The sequence below is a fragment of the Fistularia commersonii genome, chromosome 4, assembly GCF_037954325.1.
Source record: "Fistularia commersonii isolate RoL2024-O1a breed Wild chromosome 4, RoL_Fcom_v1.0, whole genome shotgun sequence".
Taxonomy (NCBI): Eukaryota; Metazoa; Chordata; class Actinopteri; order Syngnathiformes; family Fistulariidae; genus Fistularia; species Fistularia commersonii.
The window spans coordinates 18,321,503-18,344,104 of record NC_141287.1 but is presented as its reverse complement, the minus strand read 5'-3'; the positions used below and the strand labels follow the sequence as shown (position 1 = coordinate 18,344,104).

General features: G+C 40.8%; 1 protein-coding gene across 3 annotated transcripts; it reads left to right on the top strand.

Annotated features, from left to right (window-relative positions):
* The first annotated feature begins 513 nt into the window (after positions 1-513).
* Positions 514-22,173, top strand: itga6a (integrin, alpha 6a). Of its 3 annotated transcripts, none has more exons than XM_086145743.1 (26): positions 514-753; positions 8,000-8,124; positions 8,269-8,348; positions 9,779-10,040; positions 10,608-10,739; positions 11,695-11,908; positions 12,035-12,228; positions 12,307-12,401; positions 12,774-12,901; positions 12,976-13,065; positions 13,158-13,219; positions 13,300-13,469; positions 13,967-14,110; positions 14,247-14,362; positions 15,500-15,662; positions 16,871-16,957; positions 17,044-17,123; positions 17,197-17,274; positions 17,358-17,460; positions 18,426-18,605; positions 18,692-18,781; positions 19,295-19,402; positions 19,498-19,596; positions 19,671-19,796; positions 20,553-20,678; positions 21,106-21,241. In XM_086145743.1, exons 1-25 carry the CDS (start codon positions 575-577, stop codon positions 20,658-20,660), a joined length of 3,213 nt encoding a protein of 1,070 aa, XP_086001869.1. In that variant the 5' UTR covers positions 514-574; the 3' UTR covers positions 20,661-20,678; positions 21,106-21,241. The 3 variants fall into 3 exon arrangements, with proteins under 3 accessions (XP_086001869.1, XP_086001870.1, XP_086001868.1); XM_086145744.1 differs by having other exon boundaries at positions 20,553-20,691; positions 21,106-21,194; XM_086145742.1 differs by lacking the exon at positions 20,553-20,678 and having other exon boundaries at positions 21,106-22,173.
* The last annotated feature ends 429 nt before the right edge of the window (positions 22,174-22,602 follow it).

Below are 22,602 nucleotides of genomic sequence, written 5' to 3'. Positions count from 1 at the left end.
AGATGGTTCGGTCATGTACAGAGGAGGGATAGTGAATATATTGGTAGACGGATGCTGGAATTGGAGCTGCCAGGCAAGAGGTCTCGAGGAAGACCAAAGAGAAGATTTATGGACGTAGTGAGAGAGGATATGAAAGTAGTTGGTGTGAGAGAGGAGGATACAGAGAATAGGGTTAGATGGAGAAAGTTGGCTCGCTGTGGCGACCCCTGACGGGAAAAGACGAAAGAAGAAGAAGAAGTCTTATCAGGATAAGGAAGGGATAATCCAATTTTCCAATCCAATATTGTGTCAGATATCTTCTAAAAAGTTAAAGGTGAGACAGATTCTCAGTAGTTATTCATATTCTGAATAACAATCAAGTGAGAAAGAAAGAGAACTCATCATAACCTCGACTCCTCCAGGGGCCACCGGTCAGTTCCAGCGGATGACCGGAGGGGGCGCTGTGGAGCCCGGGGGCGCCCGGCCGGGCTGGCGGACGCTCAAGGCTTCAGTCGCTGCAGCGCCGGCCGAGCGGAGAGGAGCCGAGGGGGGGCCCTGCAACCTGCAAGTTGGAAAAGTCTCACCTGGAGCCGGAATGCTGCCGAGGAGACGCCCCGCTGCTTTGGCCGCACTTTTCTCCCTGTTGAACTCCACCTGGATGGCGCTCGCCTTCAACCTGGACACCGACCATGTCCTCCGGAAGGACGGACAGCCGGGGAGCTTGTTCGGCTTCTCCCTCGCCCTGCACCGGCAATTGAATCCGGATAAACGAATGTGAGTCATCTTTCCTCTGTTTGAGTTCATCGCACCCTTAGGAGGTGGATAAGGAGATTATTATAACATGTAAGGTTTAGCCCGGGGGCCAATTTAAGCAGGGAGTCATTGTCCCTCCGTGTGATGCCTTGCATGTGAAATGAGAAGCGGTGAACAAACAAAAGGTTAGATCGGGGATGCAGATTTATCTGCGGGGTCAAATGAAGTGCCACGGGAGAAGAGCGAAAGTTGTTTTTTTTTATTTCCCCTTCAATTTATCAATTTGATATTTCCATATTTGCAGCTCAACTAGGATTTCCCCTGATTGTGTTTATGTCAGTGAGGCTAACACAGCAAAACCCCCCTGCAGGACAAACTGTCATATTTACATCCATTCGAAGTCCATCACTGAAAATAATTGTTACTACTCTTAAATGTTTCCCGTTCTTCATTCTGTGTTTCCTGTTTTAATGGAAAATCTGATTTTGCAGCCTTGTTTTCACACCTTTTCCGCCTCTGATATTGTCAAATGTAACATTCAGAGACAATGCATCTCGTGGGACGTTTGAGATCCGTGTCTGCCCGCTGACGTCTTCACATCTCAACCGGATCTCTGGGTCAAGTGCACGTTTCGAGTCCGGCTGTGTCGTTTTTGATAGATGTTCAAACACCCATCACGCAGGGGTGTCAGCTCAGGAAGTTATGAAAAGTTGCAAAGCATCACTCGGAGTGTATCTGGCTATATTTGGATACGTGCGCAACTCTCCGCCTGGACCCAACCTGTGAAGCTAGTCACCTTGGCGATCCAGAGGCCGGATGTGTCTCCGGGAAAAGTTTACGATCCTGAATTTGATAGGATTGGACTTTCCTAGCCTCCCCTTCGTCGTCCGTCACACCGTTTTTTACGTCCCTTCGAAGTGAGGAGACGGATGGCGTGTCAAAGCCTGCAACCGGGGGATGAGGCTTCATGCAGGAGCTCCTGGATCCAGTCACAGGACCCTGCAGCAGCATGTTGGGAGGCAGGGAGAAAGGATGAGAAGCGCTGATAACAAGACTCGGAGAGCTTTTACCTCAGATCAAATAGATTAACTTGTGGAATTTTATCTAAGGTAGCGGTTTTGATTCCAGCTCTCGGATTCGTGCGCGTACAGGACCGCGAGATGTTCAAGTACGGTGTTTTTCTGGGGATATTTTTAAACAAGATGTAAATGCATGCCTCCGGTCAGAATGAATGAATGGATGGAATTTTACTGGGTGGCTGTAGGCTCAGAATGTGACACTGGGCTGATAGTTGGTTTTCAGCCAAATAGAAAAAAAAAAAAAAGAGAACTGCTGAGTGGCTCACATGGGAATTTGGGCAAAGTCTGACCTTGTTTAGGCAACACGTGGAATCATGTTGGATTTTTTTTTTTAATTGTTTCTACGTGCAAAATGAGTCGTAAAGTCTTGTAACGTCTTAAAGTCCGATCACCAGTGGGGTTCCGCAAAACTTGACGCCTTTCTCTCCTCACACACGATCCGCTACGATCAGATTAACCAGATGAGGAGATGTTCGGCCTCCGGGTGTCTTCACCAAACAAACCAGAGGATGCAGAGTGTGTAACACACTGCCAACTGTGTGTGTGTGTGTGTTCGCAGAGAAGTCAGTAGCATGCCTCACTGCTGTTCATTACCTATGTCTGTGCTCAGTGAGCTTTCACTTGACTTGTCTGGCTGATAATCTCTGAGTCACATGAGGATTCAGAGCCAAGACCACGGCATGTTAGGGGTTGGTGGGGGGTTGAGGTCTTTCTCGGTAACACGATGCCGATGAAGATGTAAATGTCAATTCGTAAATCGCAGCGAATTCCGGGAATCATTTTTGACATTTTGTCGGAGCTGATTTGGAGAAAATGCCATTTCTGCAGCGAAAAAATAATTTGGGTTTTGTGTAAACACAATGACTGAAGGGAAGTGTGTGTGGGACAGTTTTATGAGACAGGTTTTAGTCAATTGCTGAGATAGTGGAGTTGGTTTCCATTCACCGCAGAACTATTTTACTGATTTACAGATCATGTAATTTTTTTACTTAGAATGCAGACCGATGATGCCTGGGTTCAATAACCGGCCAGTCAAACAAAAGTGAGCAACAAACTTCACACTCTCCCGTGTTCCCGGGGTCAGAGTTTAATTGACTCACTTGACACTGATATGCATTAATCCGCCTCACAATGTTATATTGTTTATTTTACTGTATTCATGCAGTTCCTCAAAAGTTTTTGCAAAAAAAAAAAAAAAACATCAATAGGATTTTTATCACCTTTACTCATTTTTCATGTTGGTTTCTGAAGGAAATACGTGCAGTAAAGGTTGAGATTAATGTTTCACGCCGGGATAAAGCAACAGGCCGGTTTCTCTGTGAATAATGTCCCGGGTTATTGATGTGGGTTAAACATTCTCCCCGTGAAACCAGAGAAAAAAGGCTGGTTGAGGCGGCCATCTGCACACGTGTAATCTGATAGATTAAACGCGTCATCAGTCAAGACATTCCGGGTGGAGTAAGCGTTGGAAGTTTGACTCCTGTAAATCGCCCGAGTCATTATTTCAAATTGAAAGCCGAGCCAGACTTTGCACTTGAACTGAATATTCATGCTTCCCACAGCGATGTGCACCTAACCCATCACCTTATCACGTGCGTGTGTGTGTGTGTGTGTGTGTGTGTGTGTGTGTGTGTGTGTGTGTGTGTGTGTAAACTGAAACAGTAAGGACAGCTGCAGTGCTATCTGAGTGCACAGCTGCAGGAGTGCCGCGGCACATCTGTCAACAAAAACCGGTGAGATCACGGTTTAATCCCACACGATCCACAATGCTTTCCCGTGTACGCCGCAGACATGTTGCATTATGGGATGTGGTTTCACTTCTGTTGTAGATGTACATGGTTCAATCAGGTGACATTTAAGACATCGTGTCGATATCGCCAGCAGAAAAACAGAAAATGAAAGTGTAGCCTTTTTTTTTTTTTTTACCCCAGCGTGGAAATCCCAGCCCCGTCTCCACCCAACTGGTGTGTAAATCTGAGTGTTAACCCTCAGTCACCTGCTAAATTCTTCAGGTCACACTTTCCTGAGTAGCTCCACTGTTAAGCGTGCTTTTTTTTTTTTTTTTCTGGTTGTACAAACTCCTCACTACTTAGGTTGCTTCCTGTGTGTGACCTATTTTTTGACTTTGGAAAAAGAGCCAGTGGACTTCTATGTTTGAAGACACCTAAATGCAAATTGTGTAACATCATCCGCATCAACAATTATTGATTCTATTTTTTTGGAGAATGGAGTTTTACGTGGCTTATTGAGAATCAATAGCTCTTCCGGCCTTTAGGTTACGTAGAAAGCACACGCAACAGACGCCCCCTCCGGCACGCAGCACATCGCCACACATCAGGACAAACAATCCCTGGTGCTAAAATGTCAAATTGTGGCTAACTTTGCACAAGCTCCTCTGTATATTTGCATTTCACTGGCTTTTGTTTGAGCCCAGGGGTTTGCAGTTTGGTCTTTAGTCTTCGCATCGGACCTCCTCGGGAGCGCTCTTGTTGGGCAAATGAAGAGCCGCAGGGTAACTCCAAAGATCAATAGGGGTCTTACCGGAGGAACTGCAGCGCCATGGGGAGAGCTGGGCAGGATTTCCCTTCTATCCTTTAAGGAAATTCTAACAATGACAGGGAGTGCATTATACTGTTGCCTCCATATGTTACTGGCAAAAGTTGTATTTTTTTTGTTTGATCAAGTATTAATTACCCTACCACACTTTTCTAGTGAAAGTGCTCCAGAGTTTACATTTTAGAGCAGGGGTCGGGAACCTTTTTGACCTGGAGAGCCACAAAAGCCAAATATTTCTTGATATATTTCATGGAGAGCCATATAGTATTTTTAACGCACAAAAAATGAAACACGTCTTACTTTTAATGCGACCTCTGGTGCTGTATGGATTTGCTCGAAGTGCTGCTTTATATTTGACCGTTTTATCCATGCAATTTTATCATAGCATATTAGACATACTGCAGATCCAAATCCAAATTCCTCTGTCCACGCAGCCTGGAATGCACGGTAATCATTGTCTTTTTTTCTTTGTCACCATCTTTTCCGTTACGAAAGTTGATGCAGATAAAGTAGTTGGCTATTTGATGAAATTTATTTCTTCACCTTTACAATGTGCTCGGAAGCCAATGGTTCCCAACTCGACCGACAGGTGACCCGTGAAATTTATCTTCAAAATTAATTTCTGTTTACTTTAAAATGACACAGTATCATGAAGAAATCTTCTTCCTCTTTCAGCTTTTCCCTTCAGGGGTCACCACAGCGAATCAACTTTCTCCATCTAACCCTAAAATTTTTATGACGAAATATCACAAGTATTTTAAAATCAGTTCCAAACTGATTTTTTCTTTTTCAACTCAAAATTTTCTGGGAGCCATATGGCATCACCAGAAGAGCCATATATGGCTCGCGAGCCATAGGTTCCTGACCCCTGTTTTTGAGCAACTCTGTCAGATGTCGTGTTTGTAATCGCAGAGCGAGGACTTTCATTCGTCGTGTTCACACATGTGATGTCGGGATTTATTTCAGATATTGATCGTTTTAACTTCAACAATTGGCTATCGAGCCGCGGGCGGAGGCGGTCAGGGGGCCGAATGGAGAAGATCGGAAATTGTCATAATAGCTAGGTGACGGGTTTTGCTTCCGAACAGCTTAATAATGTAAATATATGAGTAATATATTTATGCACAAGCAAACGGACATGTCGCCGATACTGCGGCCTTCGTTTTAAAACCGTAGCGGTTTTGTGCATGAAACTCTGCCATTTTTGATTGGTGATGATTTTTATTGTTTACTGAGAAAAACACCAGTGTCTGCAAACTGTCCAGCGTCCATGAGACCGAACTATTATCAATAAAAATAAAAAAAAAGACTGATTTAGACGAGACATGGGCTTTTGGTGTTATTTATCACAGTTTTAGAACCAGGTGCTTTTGCATCTGTGCTTTATGCAACTGATGGCTGATCACAAATACTTGGATTCAATTGCTGCTTGTTTTAGAGCATCAGGAAACACTAACTTGCGTATGTTTGTATTGTGTGTGTTTGTGTGCGTACGTGTGTGCATGCATGTGTGCGTTTCAATTCAAATATCCTTGAGAAATTGTGCTGTGCTACTCCTTTTTTTTGTGGTCGTTGAAATGTTATCAGTGAAGTGGTGGTATTGAACATCTGTTTAGTCTACGGCTGTTTGGGGAAAGTGGAAGAAACTGCTTGTGGAGGTTCTCCGTCATCCAGGTCATGGTGAATTCTTGTGGAAATCTTGTTGCGGCAACGAGAGAAACTCAAGTCCAAGAAGATTTCGACAAGAAGAAACTGCTTCCCTGTAAGAAGCGGCGGCCATCACATTTTTATGTAGACAGAAAATGAAAACTGGGGGCTCCATAACTGTCTGGTGGGTGAGCGGCTCATAACAGCGCTCTTGTGCAGTCATTCTCAAACATTTTTGACTTTTGCACCCCTTTTCTGAACTCCTTTGTGCCAAGTAACCCCTTGAATGACTTTTACTGTTTGGATGGCCTTTTCAAACGTCCCCTTGGATTTTCAATTGTCTGCTCTGTGTACCCCATGAAGACAAGGATTCTCTGTCAATATTTTAACGGCCATTAAGGAAAAACCTATCGTCGAGACATGACCTGACCATCGTTCATCCTCTATGTTGTTTATCATAAGAATATTTCAATGAATTAAAATGTTTTAACCTCCTGGGTGCATATATTTCGACGCAGCTGTGACGCATATGCCCTTTGTGGTCTCATGGAAACATTTGCAGACACATGGAACAACACACACACCGCGTCCTGAACTTCTTGCTGACGTTTATGAGACACAACATCAATCTGCGTGTTGTATCAGTACATGTTGTTATCATCTCGAGGCCTCGGGAGCACAGCGTAATAAAATGCCTATTTGCAAAAGCAAAGGCTGTGACAGTATAACAACCGGATTAACTTTGAAGTGCTATGATATCAAAAGGTTAAGATTCATCGGTAAGACTTTGTAGATAAAAAAAAAATATATCCACGTAGAGCATGTGTCAAACTTCAGCCCCGTCACGTTATTTTATGTGGCCTGCAAGAACGTCTTAAAAGGTCTGATTGTCTTAAATGAGTCAAATGCCGCGAAGTGACGGCATCCCGCTATCAGACTGCAGTTCGTTCACATTAATGGGATTTTCAACAGGTGGAACTGAAAAATAAAAATCATCCCTAAATATCCAGGAAGAGAAAAGCTGATGCAGATGGAAGGCTGTTTCAAGAAAGATGGGAATGCATATGTAACATTTTGGATTTGAATGAGTAATACATTCAGAATTATTTCACCATAAGGAGTAGTTGCATTTATTTTACATTACATTTGGATACATTTAGTTATATTTATACTGTTAGTGTTACATGTGGTCCCTTGAGGGCAACCATTATGCTGACATGGCCCTCGCTGAAAATGAATTTGACACCCCTGATGTAGAGGTTTGCCTGAGCTTGCAGACACAAAAAAGCAAAAATGGAAATAGTTTGAGGTGCTGGCATGCTTTAGATTGTCTACTAGATTGTAGATTGTAGTAGATTGTCTCTAACGAGTAGTTTGCAAATAAACAGTACCTAATGGAATACCAGGAGAAGTAAGACACGTTAAGTACAAAGTAAAGCGAAAAAAAACGGGTCAGTGCTACTGACAGGTGTTGAGTTTGCATTGCACATGATAATAAATGCAAAGATAGCACATTGAATATAAATGCAATTGTACATTATAGTAACAATAATAAGAATAATGAAAAATGAAGAGTAATATCGCACTTGACAGTGAAAATATTGCCAATGTATAAAAACATGATGTTACTTGATGGAATTGAGAAATATATTGCACATGACATTGAACTTAATATAGCCCATAGTACTGAGATCAATATTGTACATGATGATGTGAAAAATGATACAGCCCACGATGATGAAAGTAGTATTGGACGTGGTTTAAGAATGAAAAAGCAATATTGTACTTGATACATGAGATGACGGAACGTAAAAGTGCACAGTTGTTGGTGTAGAAGGTAACACTGAACACGATATTGGTGCTATCATTCTCAAGTGATAACAGTGGCAAGGACAGCTTCATTTTAATAGTTTAATTAATTGAGACTAAACAGAAAATTGAAACCAGTTTGATGATCGTATTGCTCCTTTCCTCTATCTCTTCAGGCTGCTAATTGGTGCCCCAAGGGCCAGAGCGTTGGGGAAACAGACCGCCAACATCACGGGAGGTCTTTATAAATGTGAAATCAGCCATTCCAGTCATTGTGAGCGCATTGACTTTGACAAGGAAGGTGAGAAACGCATCAATTATTACAAATTTATCACCATCCCGATTCCTCATCAGCAGCACAAGTGGTTCCTGCAACTTTTATTTGCCGTGACAACAGCAGATGAAGCTGTAAACTCTAGATGTTGTTTCACGTTGTACTTTACAGAGGACGTCCGTGTGGAGAACAAGGAGAATCAATGGATGGGAGTGACAGTGCAGAGCCAGGGACCTGGAGGAAAGATTGTGGTAAGTCAGTTTTGTCTTTTGACAGGACAAATATTGAGTTTATATAAATGGATGTATATATATATATATATATATGTACACACATATACATATATGTATGTGTGTATAAATGTATATGTGTACATACACATAAATGTCTGTATATATATATCTATATATATACACATACATGTTTTCGCATACATATATAGATGGCTGGGATGCAAAACCTCCTATTTGCAAATTTTTCGATTTTGGGTTTTCCCATTGAATGGTGAAAAATGGGATGGCTCCACATTTTCAGTCTATGTGCAAGATAATCTCGCCCTTTCTTTTGACATAAATGTAACATGACAAAACTCCTATGTGCACAATGAAGCGGAAAAAAATTGGAAAAAAACACTTATCTGCATTGTCAGTGGTAAAAATACATGCTATATATTTTTAAATTATAACATAGAAATGTTGCCTGTGAACAATGGAATATTCTTGAATATCTCTAGCAAAGATCATACTATAATCAAATGAAACATTTCTTTAATTTCCTGAAAAAAGTGTTTTTTTTTCAGATAGGAGGTTTTACATTCCTGCCATCAATATGTCAATATAGGTATATATATATTTATTATTTATACAAACAGCTACAAAAAGAAAAAAAACACGTATATCCGCTGCCCAGTCAGGGATGGGTGCTGCATCAAAAAAGTCGAAATAATAGAGGTTTGAAAAAAATCCACACACTAAGAGAGCGCCAAAAATAAAGATAATTTATTTTAGATATAGTACAGAAAACTTATTCTTGCATGATGTTTCGAGCAAATATAGCCTCTTCCACAGATGCTTCCCAGAAATTTTTAAAGGGAATGATCATGTGATTTATTCCCCCTTTTGTTTGCACCTGTTGTTAGATATATCATGTCATATTAATATTTTAACATTATCTTCAACTTTTTTCGAGACCAGACCCGAGAACTGATAATTTCTCACACGGTATAGATACCGAAAGTAAACATTACACATATTACACACATGTATGCTGAAACCCTGTGATCAAGAATGTTTAGTTTCCATATCTGAACATATGTGAAAATCAGTTTCTTGGGTCTGGTCTAGAAAAAAGTACAAGATAATGTTAAAATGTTAACATGACATGATATATCTAACAAGAGGCGCAAAAAAAAAAAAAAAAAAAATCACATGATCATTCCCTTTAAAAATGGCGTCACAATAACATGTTTGTTTGCATCTGAGTAAGAGTCTATGTTTGTTCGAAACGTCATGGGAAAATAATTTTTCTGTACTATGTGTAAAATAGATTATCTTTATTTTTGGTGCACTCTTGGTGTGCAGATTTTATTCAAACCCTTATTCATATAAACACATAGATAGATAGATAGATAGATAGTATATATATATCAGTTGTCTTATTTAGGTTTATTTTGTGTGTTCAGACATGTGCCCATCGCTACCAAAGGCGTCTGTACGTGAACACGCCCCAGGAGTCCCGTGACATCACGGGGCGCTGCTACGTCCTGAGTCAGAACCTGACTATCGACCTGTCCTCGGATGAGGACGGCGGCAACTGGAACTTCTGTGAGGGCAGAGCCAGGGGCCATGAGATGTTCGGCTCCTGCCAGCAGGGTCTGGCTGCTACCTTCACCAAGGATTATCATTACGTGGTGTTTGGAGCTCCGGGAGCTTACAACTGGAAAGGTTTCTGACCTCAATGTCACACAGGCGGCTGGGTGAAATGGAAAAATTCTGAATGTAGATCGTGATGTATCAGGCTGTTTTCTTGTTAGAGTTAATTTCTACCTTTCTAATTTTCAGGTCATACATTGGCTGGATTCAGTTAATTTATTAATTAGTACTTTTTTTTTTTTTTTTTTTGCAAAGTATTCATATTTGCAAATATAGCGCCAGGTTGCTCGTGTTATTTCTCCATAATCGGTTAAATCAGCGAAACAGATGAGCACATTAGCTCAAAACAAAAAAAAACAAAACTATTCTCTGATGTTGCAGAGAATTATCAAAAACTAAGCATAGCAAATAAACAAACATATAAAACAGTGCATGGTTGAGTATCACAACATTAAAATGTGAAAATTACAGAATGGGATCTTTGATATTAAACAAAAGGCCTATCGATATTTTAACAAGCCCTCTAACTCACACCTTAGTAGTTATTGTTGGGGAACCAATTCACTTTATTTCATTGAGTTTTCTACTCTTAAATAAAGATGTGGCTCCTCAATTCTAAAATACCCTTCCTCTGTCCAGGCATTGTGCGCGTGGAGCAGAAAAACAACACTTTCCTGGAAATGGGAATGTATGACGACGGTCCTTATGAAGTTGGAGATGAGAACCTGTTGAGCCCGGACCTCGTACCAGTGCCTGCCAACAGCTACCTCGGTCAGTCTCTTCAACGGAAAACATCGATTTGTACGGGCCCACTGTGATGAATCCTTCAGTCGGACGTCACCGGTAGAAGTATCTCTCACGAGCCGGGTTCAGGCTGATAGATACTCGTGTTTCGTTCAATCCACACTTGTTATTGTGGCGTCCACCTCCTCACATGTCCATCTTTTTTTTCCAATTAACTCACAATATTTAGGGTCAGACATATTTAATTCTTTTCCACTTCATGACATAAATAGCCAAGTGTGACGTAACTTAAAATCCCGACGAAATGATCTATAAAACTAAGTAATTAACAAGCAATGCCACTGGAAGATTATTAAATTATGTTGTGTAATCGTGAAAAAAGTAAATTACTGAAGACGTTTAGATGTTTACCCCTTCCCATGAAAAGAGGATCATTGCAGTATATAAGAAAAACAGATTTGCGGGTGACTTAATATTGATGCACATTCCAAGATTTGCAACCAAAATGCTAAATATCAGTTTACACTGGGGCGGCTGGAAGGCTTTTTTGGGCCGGACGCATGCCTTGTTTACGGCCATCGTAAAAACGCGTCCTGACATATCTGATCACCGGTGGACGGCGTCGATCACTGGCGTAAACACATCCGTGAGTTGGAGACGCTTTTTACTGCCAAGCGTAAACTCTCTTGCTCAAAGGTGCGCATCTTGGACAGCGGATGGTCACGTCCGGACGCACTCAGAGTTTGTGGTGTGTTGATCAGATCCATGTTGTGTTAGTGACTCCTACTGGTAGACCAGGTCATAGCATGAAGGGGATCAGGACTGGAGCGGGTCAAACTGCCATGCAGATGGTTCACTGCCAGATAAAAAAAAAAAAACGTTTCTTGGTTTTCGATATAGTCTTCATCGTGGGAGAATAGCCGACGTCGCTCCCAGAATTGTATGTTTATTTGTTTGAGAGCGTCTGACTGTCGCGTTTCAGGGTTCTCCCTTGACTCGGGGCACCACATCACCAGAAGCCGTGATCTAACGGTGGTGGCCGGAGCTCCCAGAGCCAATCACATCGGCGCCGTGGTCCTGTTGAGAAAAGCGAGGGACTCGTCCACCCGTCTCGCCGTGGAACACACCCTCCACGGCCCGGCGCTGGGCTCCTCCTTCGGATATGATGTGGCCATAGTGGACCTGAACGGCGACGGGTACGTCACATTTCCCGCCCCCTTCGGTTTGCGGGATAGTCATTTATTTCCACTGGTGGTAAAAAATTCGGAATGATCCATATTCTGAATGATCTTGGCACATAATTATTTTCTTATTGGGCCCAGATGGCAGGACATAGCTGTAGGAGCCCCTCAGTTCTACATGAAGGACAAAGATGTTGGAGGGGCTGTTTATGTTTATATCAACCCGACGGGATGGTGGGAAAAGGCGACTCCCGTCCGTCTCAACGGGACGAGAGACTCGATGTTCGGACTGGCAGTGGAGCACATCGGAGACATCAACCGAGACTTATATGAAGGTGATGAAGGGTTTCTTTGGCGATTTTGTTTTCTTTTTACCAACCCTTGTTCTATTTAAAATGCCTTGTCTCTCTCAGACCTCGCTGTCGGGGCTCCCCATGATGACGGAGGTGCGGGAAAAGTTTATATCTTTCACGGCTCCGCGCGAGGCATTAACACCAGCCCCGCTCAGGTAAGACGGGGATTAAAATGCTGATTTGTGCTGATCCGCGTGCACGATCTCATCTGATTTGGAGTGTTCATATGAATGAAAGGCAACGTTGCACAATGAGAACGCACTCGAAACAGTAAAGATGGATAATTCAGAAATGCTAAATGATTGAAAACAAAAGTCACTGCTGAACTTAGTAGTCTAAGACGATTAGAATTTTAGATGTTTTTCTTAATATTGTTTACACCCAATGAAATCCACACTATTTCCCTCACCTGTAACGCTGGCGTGAGTTCATGTCGATCGGGCCTGCAGGCTTCGAAAAGCAAGCAGACGTTCAGTTCACGGTCGATGGTATTTATGTTGACTCGTCTTTTTGCCCCTTTTTGATAGATACTTTCTGGAAAAGAACACGATATCCGACTTTTTGGGTACTCTTTGGCCGGGAATATGGACCTGGACGGTAACTCCTATCCGGACCTGGCCGTCGGCTCCTTATCTGACGCAGCTCTCATCTACAGGTATTTATCCACGTGCTCACAGAGAGGCAGGTTTGCATGAACAACTTCAAATACTGTAACTACCTTTCTCTCAGGGCACGGCCAGTCATTCGTATCCACAGGGTTGTCAAAATATCTCCACGTGAAATTGACCTCACAGTCAAAACCTGCGGTAACAGCATTTGGTAGGTATTTCAATTTGTTAAACATTTCAATTGTGTTCACAATTGAAACTCCCTCGGTTATAATTAATCTGAATCCGTCTCGCTTTTCTCAGCTTCACAGTGGACGCATGCTTCAGCTATAAAGCAAACCCCGCTTCCTACAGCCCGAGAATAAGTAAATTACAAGCGCACATTGAAAAGAGCCGCGAACGTTTGGTTGTCCTTTCTCACCGCCGTGATCCCTCTGAACTGCAGCAATCAGCTATTCTGTGGAAGCGGATGGGAATCGCAGGAAACAAGGGCTTCCCTCCAGAGTGACATTCCTCAACAAATCCCACTCCGACGCCGACCACCAGTTTAACTCTAGCGTGGACCTGCGCGGCCAAAATCAGGAAACGTGCGTCAAATTGAAAGCCAGACTAAAGGTAGAGAAGTGAAACTAGCCAAAGAGCAACGATAACGTAGATATAAATAGTTATTATGACCTGTAACAGACCTGGGTAATAAGTTACTTCTGTAACACAAACTCAATATAACGTATAAATTAAGTCCCAGTGATCAATGTTGATAGCGTATATAATCTAAATAAGGTTTTGTCCAATGCATTTCAGCATTATTATATCTCAAAAAAGTTTTACCTTGAATTCAAAATTAGCGATATATGATTGGCAGTTGCAAAAAACTGTCATAATTTTTTTGTATACTTTAAAGTGATCCAAATAATTGTTTGTAATTTTATTTGTTTTACAAAGATTAGTGCTTTTTTTTTTTTTTTACTGCAATTTGGCACTGGTTGTCTGCCCCTGTTTTGCAGCACACAGCAGCAAAGTAGAATATAGTCTATTTATCAATAATTCATTGAGAATGAATTGATCATACAGTGTTTTGGCTGCACCATAAAGACCTCCTCTGATCCGTACAGGATAATATTAAAGATAAGATGCGTAGCATTCCCATCGAGGTGTCGGCCCAGGTTGTTGGGATGAAGCGCCAGAAGACAAAGAACATTCTTCCTCAGCTTTTGCCCATCTTAGATTCGTCTCAGCCGAGCAAAGAAGTCATCGAGGTAAACGTCCACATGATGGTATCATCGTATAAATGAAAATATTCACCACTGAAATCCCATCTGATCTAGAACCCGCTGTTCACGTTGCGTCGGTATAGATATGTATTGCATTGTTATATTTTGTGATTTATTTCAGGTCAACTTCATAAAAGAGGGATGTGGAAGTGATCATATCTGTCGGAGTAACCTGAAGATGGACTACAAATTACTGTTTAAACCGATAAATCAGGATACATATTTCCCTTTACCAGTGTGAGTTCTGACATTTAAATGCCAAATGGCACTTTTGAATCGGCCAATGAGAGCTACGTACGGCGCTAACCGCGTGCTTTGCAAACCAAACCAAAAAATGTCAAACAAAATTAGCTCGGATAAGCATCTACACTGACAGAGCCATTAGTCTGAAAACTGGAACCAAAAGACAACTGCACTTACGGTCTTTGCTGCATAGTTATTATTTGGCCTTTGAAATTTTTGCAGTTTATTTATAAGTAGCTGCAGGTAGTGTATAAAATGATAGTAATGATATTTAGAGTCTTAATTTTCACTAAAGGTCTGCAGCAGGATTTGATGGGAATGCAAGTACCAGGTACACGACATTCAATTGATTTATTTTTGTATATCTCCAAGTCAACATTTAATTACTACTTACTAATTTATAGACACTTGTTTGATATATGTTGGATTTTTTATTAAGGATTGGGAAACAAACCAAATTATACCAATTTATGGGGAAACAAAAAATCAAGATATTTCATCTAGTACTGTTTCACTGGATATAGACAAAAAAGGAAAAGTTAAAGTTAAATTCTAAATCTATAGTATCCAGTAACAGAATTCACTTAATATATTTTTGCTTTAGATATATTTACATCATATCTAAATACTGGACTGTCTTATCAGATGAAATAAAAGCAAAGATGTTTTTTTTGTCCAAAGCTGGCAGTGTGTAAAATGATAATCATGATATTTGGAATCTTAATTTTCCAAAAAGATCTGTGCCAGGATTGGATTTGAATGAAAGCATTGGGCACACGACACTAAATTTATTTATTTTTTTATATCTCCAGGTTAACATTTACTCACTACTTACTGAATTTAATCTAATTATAGGCACATGTTTGATATGTATAGGATTTTTTTTTTCTAATTGGGGAAACAAACCAAATTATACCAATTTATGGGGAGAAAAAAAATCAAGATATTTCATCCAACTGTTTGACTGGAAAATTTCTAACTTTAGTTTACAGTAACAGAATACACTTCATATATTTGCCCGAGATGTATTTACATCATATCTAGAAAAAAAACGGTGAGTCTTATCAGATGAAAGAAAAACAAAGATGTCCAAAATATTTTTTAAATACGAATATATTTGCTTGTCTTCAGCAAGAACAACGTGCCGGTGTTTCATCTGAATTATGAGAGAAAGGACTTGGCGCTGAGACTGACCGTGAGCAACAGGAATGGAGACGATGCCTACGAGGCGAAGCTGGTGGGCTCCTTCCCGGAGACGCTGTCGTACTCGGGCTTCCGATCCCGTCAAACCACGGTAAACCTGCGGTGCGGTGGGGACCCCGTGTGGTTGTAGCATTCTTTACACAGAATGGGGAAAAAACCAATGTTGCATGGAAGCGCAGCCTCTTGTGGTCCAGGATGAGAGCCGGGGATGATGAGGGTTTAATTGGACATTGTCAGACTGTGTGAGGAAAAATATTTTCCCAGCTGTTATCGTACTTTCCCATTGAGAGCACCTGAATATAAGCTGCACCGGCTAGAAATAAACCAAGAAATATATGTGTACATATAGAGGCCGCGCTTGTCAATCAGCCAGGGGTGGGCAAGTATTTTGGCTGCCGGGACATATTTCTAATTAAATTTTTATGTGCAGGCCAATTCGGTGGACAATATTAAAAATTTCAATTTAAATATTTCAATAGTTTGACATTTTATTTCAATTTTAAAATCATTAATAATAATACAAATGTATCGACCGATATTATATTGGAAAAAAATGAAAGGAAAAAAAATTAAAAAGGAAGAAATACGTTTCTTAATTCAATATTGATTGAAAATACTTGTTAAAATAATCAAAGCAAATAGTTTGGCGGCCCGGATTTGGCCCGCGGGCCGTAAAATGGCCAGGTTTGCAATAAGATGTATGTGTCCATGTTGTAATATGAGATATTTACACAGAATGTTTTCTTTTAACTTTAAATACAACTTAACTTTTAACTTTAACTACATCTGCAAATAACATCTGCAAATATGTACTGGAAATCCTTTTTTTAATCCAAGCAGTGCCTTTAACACAGCTGATGGAAAAGATTGATAATAAATAACACAAGGAAAAGTCCATCCATCCATTCATTTTCTATCCCCGCTTTGGCCAACTCCAGTTGATCGCTATCTTCGTCTTCCTCCTGCGCACTAAAACCATTAAAATTGTCTTGTTCAGTGTCGGAATTGAACAGCTTCAGAATTTCACGGTAATTTCATTGGTCTGATGTGACGAGGCTAAGTATTTAGCCCCCAAAAATCCATAAATTAGCCGCATCATTGTGTACGTGTTCAAAGCGTGTGAAAAAAGTAGCGGTTTATTGTTTCCAAAAATTAGGTTAACCTCAGTTTTGAGTGGCCTGTGTCTGAAATTAACATTTCCATTAATTCAGCCATGTTACACGCACCCACACCTATATGAATGTATGCAAACACGGAACCCTATATTTTATATTAATCCACAATTATTATGTTTTTTAGATGGAAAAGCAGATCATCTGTACAGCCAATCAGAACGGCTCCCAGGCTGACTGTGAGCTTGGGAATCCGTTCAAGAGGGACTCGGAGGTACGGCGGCGCAAGTAACGTGTTCCTTCTCCCGCGGTCCTGCTTTGGCACTCTTTGGCGCAGATGTTATTTCTTATTTTCCGCAGATTGTGTTTTACATCATCTTAAGCACTATGGGTATGACTCTCGACACCAAAGAAATTGAAGTGGACCTCCAGCTTCAGACGTAAGTGCCGCCGGGTCGCACGTCACTCGTTTGCGGGACGATTTAAGAACTAGACTGCGTTTTTGTCCTCTAGAACCAGCGTGCAAAAACATATGGCCCATGTGAGGGTAAAGGCCAGGGTGATTATAGAACTGCCGTTGTCAGTCAGCGGGTAAGTGTGTCACAGATTAGTAATAAATAAACCCAAGGCCACCATAAAGACATATTTTATAATGTTTAAGAGGTGTTCCTCAGGGAAGTCAGTCCCCCTCGGGTTTCCTTTGGAGGCGTCGTGAGAGGAGAAAGCGCCATGAAGACAGAGGAGGAGATCGGCAGCCTTATTAACTACACTTTCACGGTGGGTTCTTTCATCGGGATCGCATTCTCATATATAATTGTCACATTTTTTCCCGAGAACAATTGCCAACAAATTTTTTTTTTGCACTTCTGCTATTTTGCATTGTCACTGAAAAAAAAAACCCATCATGCCGCTATTGTACCTTATACCATTATTGTGTTACTTACTGACCTTTTGCACGAAATGGTAGAAAAAAAAAATAACAGCTGCTGCTCTCAAAATTCAAATTACACATATTTGTACGTTTCAGTCTTCATGCTGTCAAATGTCTGTCACCCTTTCACCTTACCAGCTGTTTGCATCTGTGCGCACTTTATACCTGATAGATTCATGTATACTGTTTAATGTAACAGTGCACTTTACTGTTTAATTCACACACTTTTGTTATTATTCATTATTATTATTTTGTTCATTTCATGTCACCTAGGAATTGTGAGAAACACCCTCTCAATTCCTCTGTATGTCTAATACAGTGTTTCCCAACTCTTTTTGAGCCATGGTGAATATTTTACATTACAAAAATCACACGGCACACCACGTGATAAATAGGTCAAAAATACATTTCTTCTATGATGATTTTGCAGGCTGGTAGTGTAAATGTCTCAATGTTTGGGTTAGGGATGAGTTCAGCAACTTTGTAGTTAGCTTTCAAAGCGTTCTCACTCGTCTTGGTGGTTTTCTTCAACAACGCAGCCCGTTTCTCAGTCTGTTTACAAACAAAATAGTCTGTGTTCTTATCTTGAAGTGAACGGTGTTCCGTTTGTTTGGAACCGTGTCACATTATTTGTGTTGAATAAATAATTTTTGGACCAATCGGGTGAGCAAGTGGGCACACCTGACGATCTCTCACGGATCTCTCACAATTAAAAACTCACAGCACACTGGTTGGGAAACGCTGGTCTAATAAATGTGAAGAAATTGACAGTAAAGCTGACTTTGACTTGGATATTGATCTCAACACCTAGATAAACAACTTGTGGAAGTCTCTGGAGCCGTTCGTCAAAGCCTCGCTACGCATTCACTGGCCCAAATGGAACAAAGATGGGAAATGGCTCTTGTACCTGGTGAAGATCACCACCGAAGGAGAACCGGCGGAACTCCGTTGTTCTCCCGCGTCTGAAATCAACCCCGTCAGAACCATCCAGGTAGCGACGCAAGCCGGCTCACTCTGAAAAACCTGCGGGTTATTTAAATTTGTAACTTTTCCGTTAATGAGGCGGCGCGCTTTCAGGAATCCCCTGCATCCAGGACGAAACGGGAGATCGGAGAAGTGAAAACAATCAGCAAAATGGCATCTCTGTCGGACAAAAACAAGGCTCTGGTGAGTCTGTGAATACATTTTGTGTTTATAAATCAGTACGAACATGCGCGAAGTTTAAGCGAGGCTTTGCATGAAAGGGAGAGCATAGAAATAGGATATAAAAGAATATATATGTCAATCAAATTAACAATTACAGCAATAGGCTTGTAATATTTTTAGAAATTGGAGATTAAAACAAATAAATAAAAATGCATATAACCATTTTTCCGATTCCCCCCAAAATCCACACATAATATGTGATTTGCACTTTATCAAATTATTAATATAATGCAATGCAAAACAAAATGGAAAGGATTTTTTTTTCCCCAAATTGCAATCCTTAAACATGTCATTTTTTGAAACTGCTATCAGTCCATGACGCGATCATGTCTCAGAGGAAAGTCCTCACATTCTTGCAGTGGGAATCTGAGATTATTATTTTTTTTTTATTTGGTTTGCATTATCTTTAAAAACTCAAAAAAAACAAACAAAAAAGATTTTTGGAAAGCCCTGTAATGGACCCCTTCTGTCTAGACGTGCGGGAAAGGGATCCAGTGCACGGTGCTGCATTGCCCCCTGCTGGGACTGGACGGATCTACAGTAAAGCTGAGATCTCGCTTGTGGAACTCAACTTTCATCGAGGTGACATTCTCAGATCTCAGCAATACGTCCTGATATTTCCCTCCGCGCCCCCCTTGAGACTTGGATCGATCTCTCGTCTGTTGGTTTCCGTGCAGGATTACGCCTCCCTGCCATCCCTGGATATCATCGTGAAGGCGTCGCTTGAGCTCCACACACAGGCTGAAAACATGATCCTGAGAACTCCAGAAACAGATGTGAGGATCTTTATGGAAACATTGATCGAAGGCTGAATCTTTCAGTCCAGGCTCACCGTTTGTGTTTATCGCAGGTGACGCTGACGGTGTTTCCAGAAAGCACGGTGGCTCAGTATGGAGGAGTTCCCTGGTGGATCATACTGGTGGCTGTTCTTGCAGGGATCTTAATTCTGGCGTTGCTGGTTTTGCTTCTCTATAAGGTTTGTTGAAGAACTAGAGAACTGTTTCAAAATCAAGACTAAAATGAATATAAGAAGGGAAAAAAAGCCTAGACAGGACTTGGAAGTACCATACTATATCTTGTAATATGACTAATATCAAGGCATGTTGTCCTTACTTAAAATCTGGCTGTTTGCTAAAAGCAAAACTGTCTCTAAACGAAGGACATTCACTGAAAAAACTAACTTGGCTAAATCTATTCGATATGTGTTTCAAGATGCGGAAGGGTTTATTTTTTTTTACATCAAACACATTCGTGAAAGGATTAGACAAAGTCGATTGTAGTTGTAAGTGTTACTAATGGGAAAAAAACAAGAAATCACTTAAAAGTAAACATCAAGCGCCCTGAATTTTAAAATTCTAAACTTCTCTGCTGTTTTTATTTGGGGATAAGAATAGACTAAGAATAGTAAAAACCCTGATATCGGCTGCACCGCGAAAATCGTGAAAGACACGTGAAAGATAAAAAGTCGAACAGAAAATCCCGCTGGACTTCATATGCGAGCTGAGAAACGTTCGACTCAGTTTAGTTTAGGGACCTTTGACATGTGTGTGTGTGTGTGTGTGTGTGTGTAAGGATAAGTCCATTAATCCAACTCGCTGTTGAGATGAAACATGAACCCATGTTTGATTTTAAAGACATAACCTTTAATTTGTTTTGTTTTTTCTGATGTACTTTGCCATTCTTAACACCTCACCCCTCCCTCATTCTCCTTGACCCCGCCCCCTCCCTTCAGTGCGGTTTCTTCAAGAGAGCATTGAAAGACCAATACGATGCCGCGTATCACAAGGCAGAGATCCACATTCAGCCCTCTGAAAAAGACAAACTCTCAGCTGAGGCCTGATTTGTTTTGTGAACAGGGGTAAACACCAGCTGTGAGCATGTGCCGACTAATGGACCTCCATCAGCAGCTCTGTCAGACCTTTAAGCTGATGAATGTGATCAAGACACATTTCAAATCGAGCTTATTAACTCTTCACAATAAAGCGAAATTGCAGCATTTCAGAAATACTGTATATCCAGTATGTGCTATTGTGAAATCTGTCGCTTATTAATCCAAGCTTAATGGTTTCTTCTTCAAAATACTTCCCTGTGCTCGTGCGCTCTGCAGGTGCATCGCCGGCTTCGTTCTCGCTGCTTGGCTTGAAAAATTCAGCTGCAAAATCGCAAAGCATGATTATCCTACGCTCTTCTTTTTCTACTCCTGAAGTTACTCTGCTCTTCACGGGCGCGCGGTGAAGAGCGGAATTCACACTGATTTCTCTTCATTCGATTTCCTTCAATTCTAGTGCGGATTCTTCAAACGCGCCAAACAAGAGGACAACGTCCCCCAGTACCACGCGGTGCGGATAAGGAAGGAGTCACTTCAGTACGAGGACAGAAAATCCAAGGTTGATCCTTTCGAGAAAAAGCAGTGGATGACAACCTGGGTCAACAATGAAAGTTATTCATGATGTGTTTTTTTTTTTTTTTATATATACATATTTTTATCAGGCAAGGATAACTTTTGTTTCACGTTCAAAACCAGACCTGCTGAAACTTGCTTTTTTTTTTTAAGTCATTCTATGAACATAACGGTCAGTGATTTAGTTTTAAAAAAAAAAGGAAAGTCACCCCGTTGGAGATAGTTTTACACTGTATAGATGAAATGTTTTTGTACGTTTTGTAAATATTTATATATGTCTGATGTCTGCACACTGTATATTTATTTTTTGATAGAACTTTCATGGAGCCAAAGAGTCTCTCTGTCTGACGTCTACCTTAGTGTGGAATTAAAAAAAAAAAAAAAAAGTTATGACCGATGTCACAGAGGGTTACTGTCTCACCCAAAACCTTCCCCCCCCCAGTTTTTAATGTCTATGCAAAGTTGGTACAGCAAGTTCCAATGTGAATGTCAATCAAAATATTGTGTTTCAATTCTTTCCGTCTCCCTAAAATGGCTTGATGTGCTCAATGATGCTGTGAATACCGTGCAAACCCCGTCAGCAGATGGGTATCATTCCTACTCTTGGTTCTTGAACACTGTGGTTAAGGCGCCGTTAATTCGACTGTAGATGATCACTGAAGTTCCTTTTCTAGCTACACAAGAGGAATCCAAAGGGAAGATGGTACAGAAAAATGCACCAGTTTTATGACAGTTTAGGTATTTTAATTATCAATGAATGCCTTGCTGAAATTGAATAAATACAGTTGAAAGTGGATGCTAATGCTGTATTTCTTTGTAATATGTAGACTTTGTAATTGCTGTGTTGTTACCCGGCTCGGATTAAAAGATGTGGTGTCTTGGGAACTTGCTATTAAAACAAGTTCTGATGGAAGTCATAGACTATAGATGCATAAAAATATGCATATTGGTATAGGTGTGACTACTTTATCATTGAGGTTCTGGTCATGTTTTTGTATCATTGAAGAATTTCTTGGCAATTTTTGACTTTTTTCAGCTGAATGTAATTTTTTTTTTTCAGGTGATTTTTGGCAGCAGCACCGATTTGACATTTAAATACTTTTTTTTTTAATTTCCAAAATCTATGCGTGTCTCATTAATAGCCTTCCACTGTAAATGCCTGTCAATCACTTAGTAACCGCCTGCTGCTTGTCCCTCTGGGCTGAAACTCGTGCTCAGAATTTAAGATTGATTTAAGTCATTGTGTCCACTTTCTGTAATCCTATCAGAATTAATTCTTGATTGCAATGCTGACATTCAGCACAATTCTGACAATCCATTTCTACCTCAACATTTACAGAAGTGGAAGAAAAGTGTACATCTGCACCGGAGCATGCTGAAG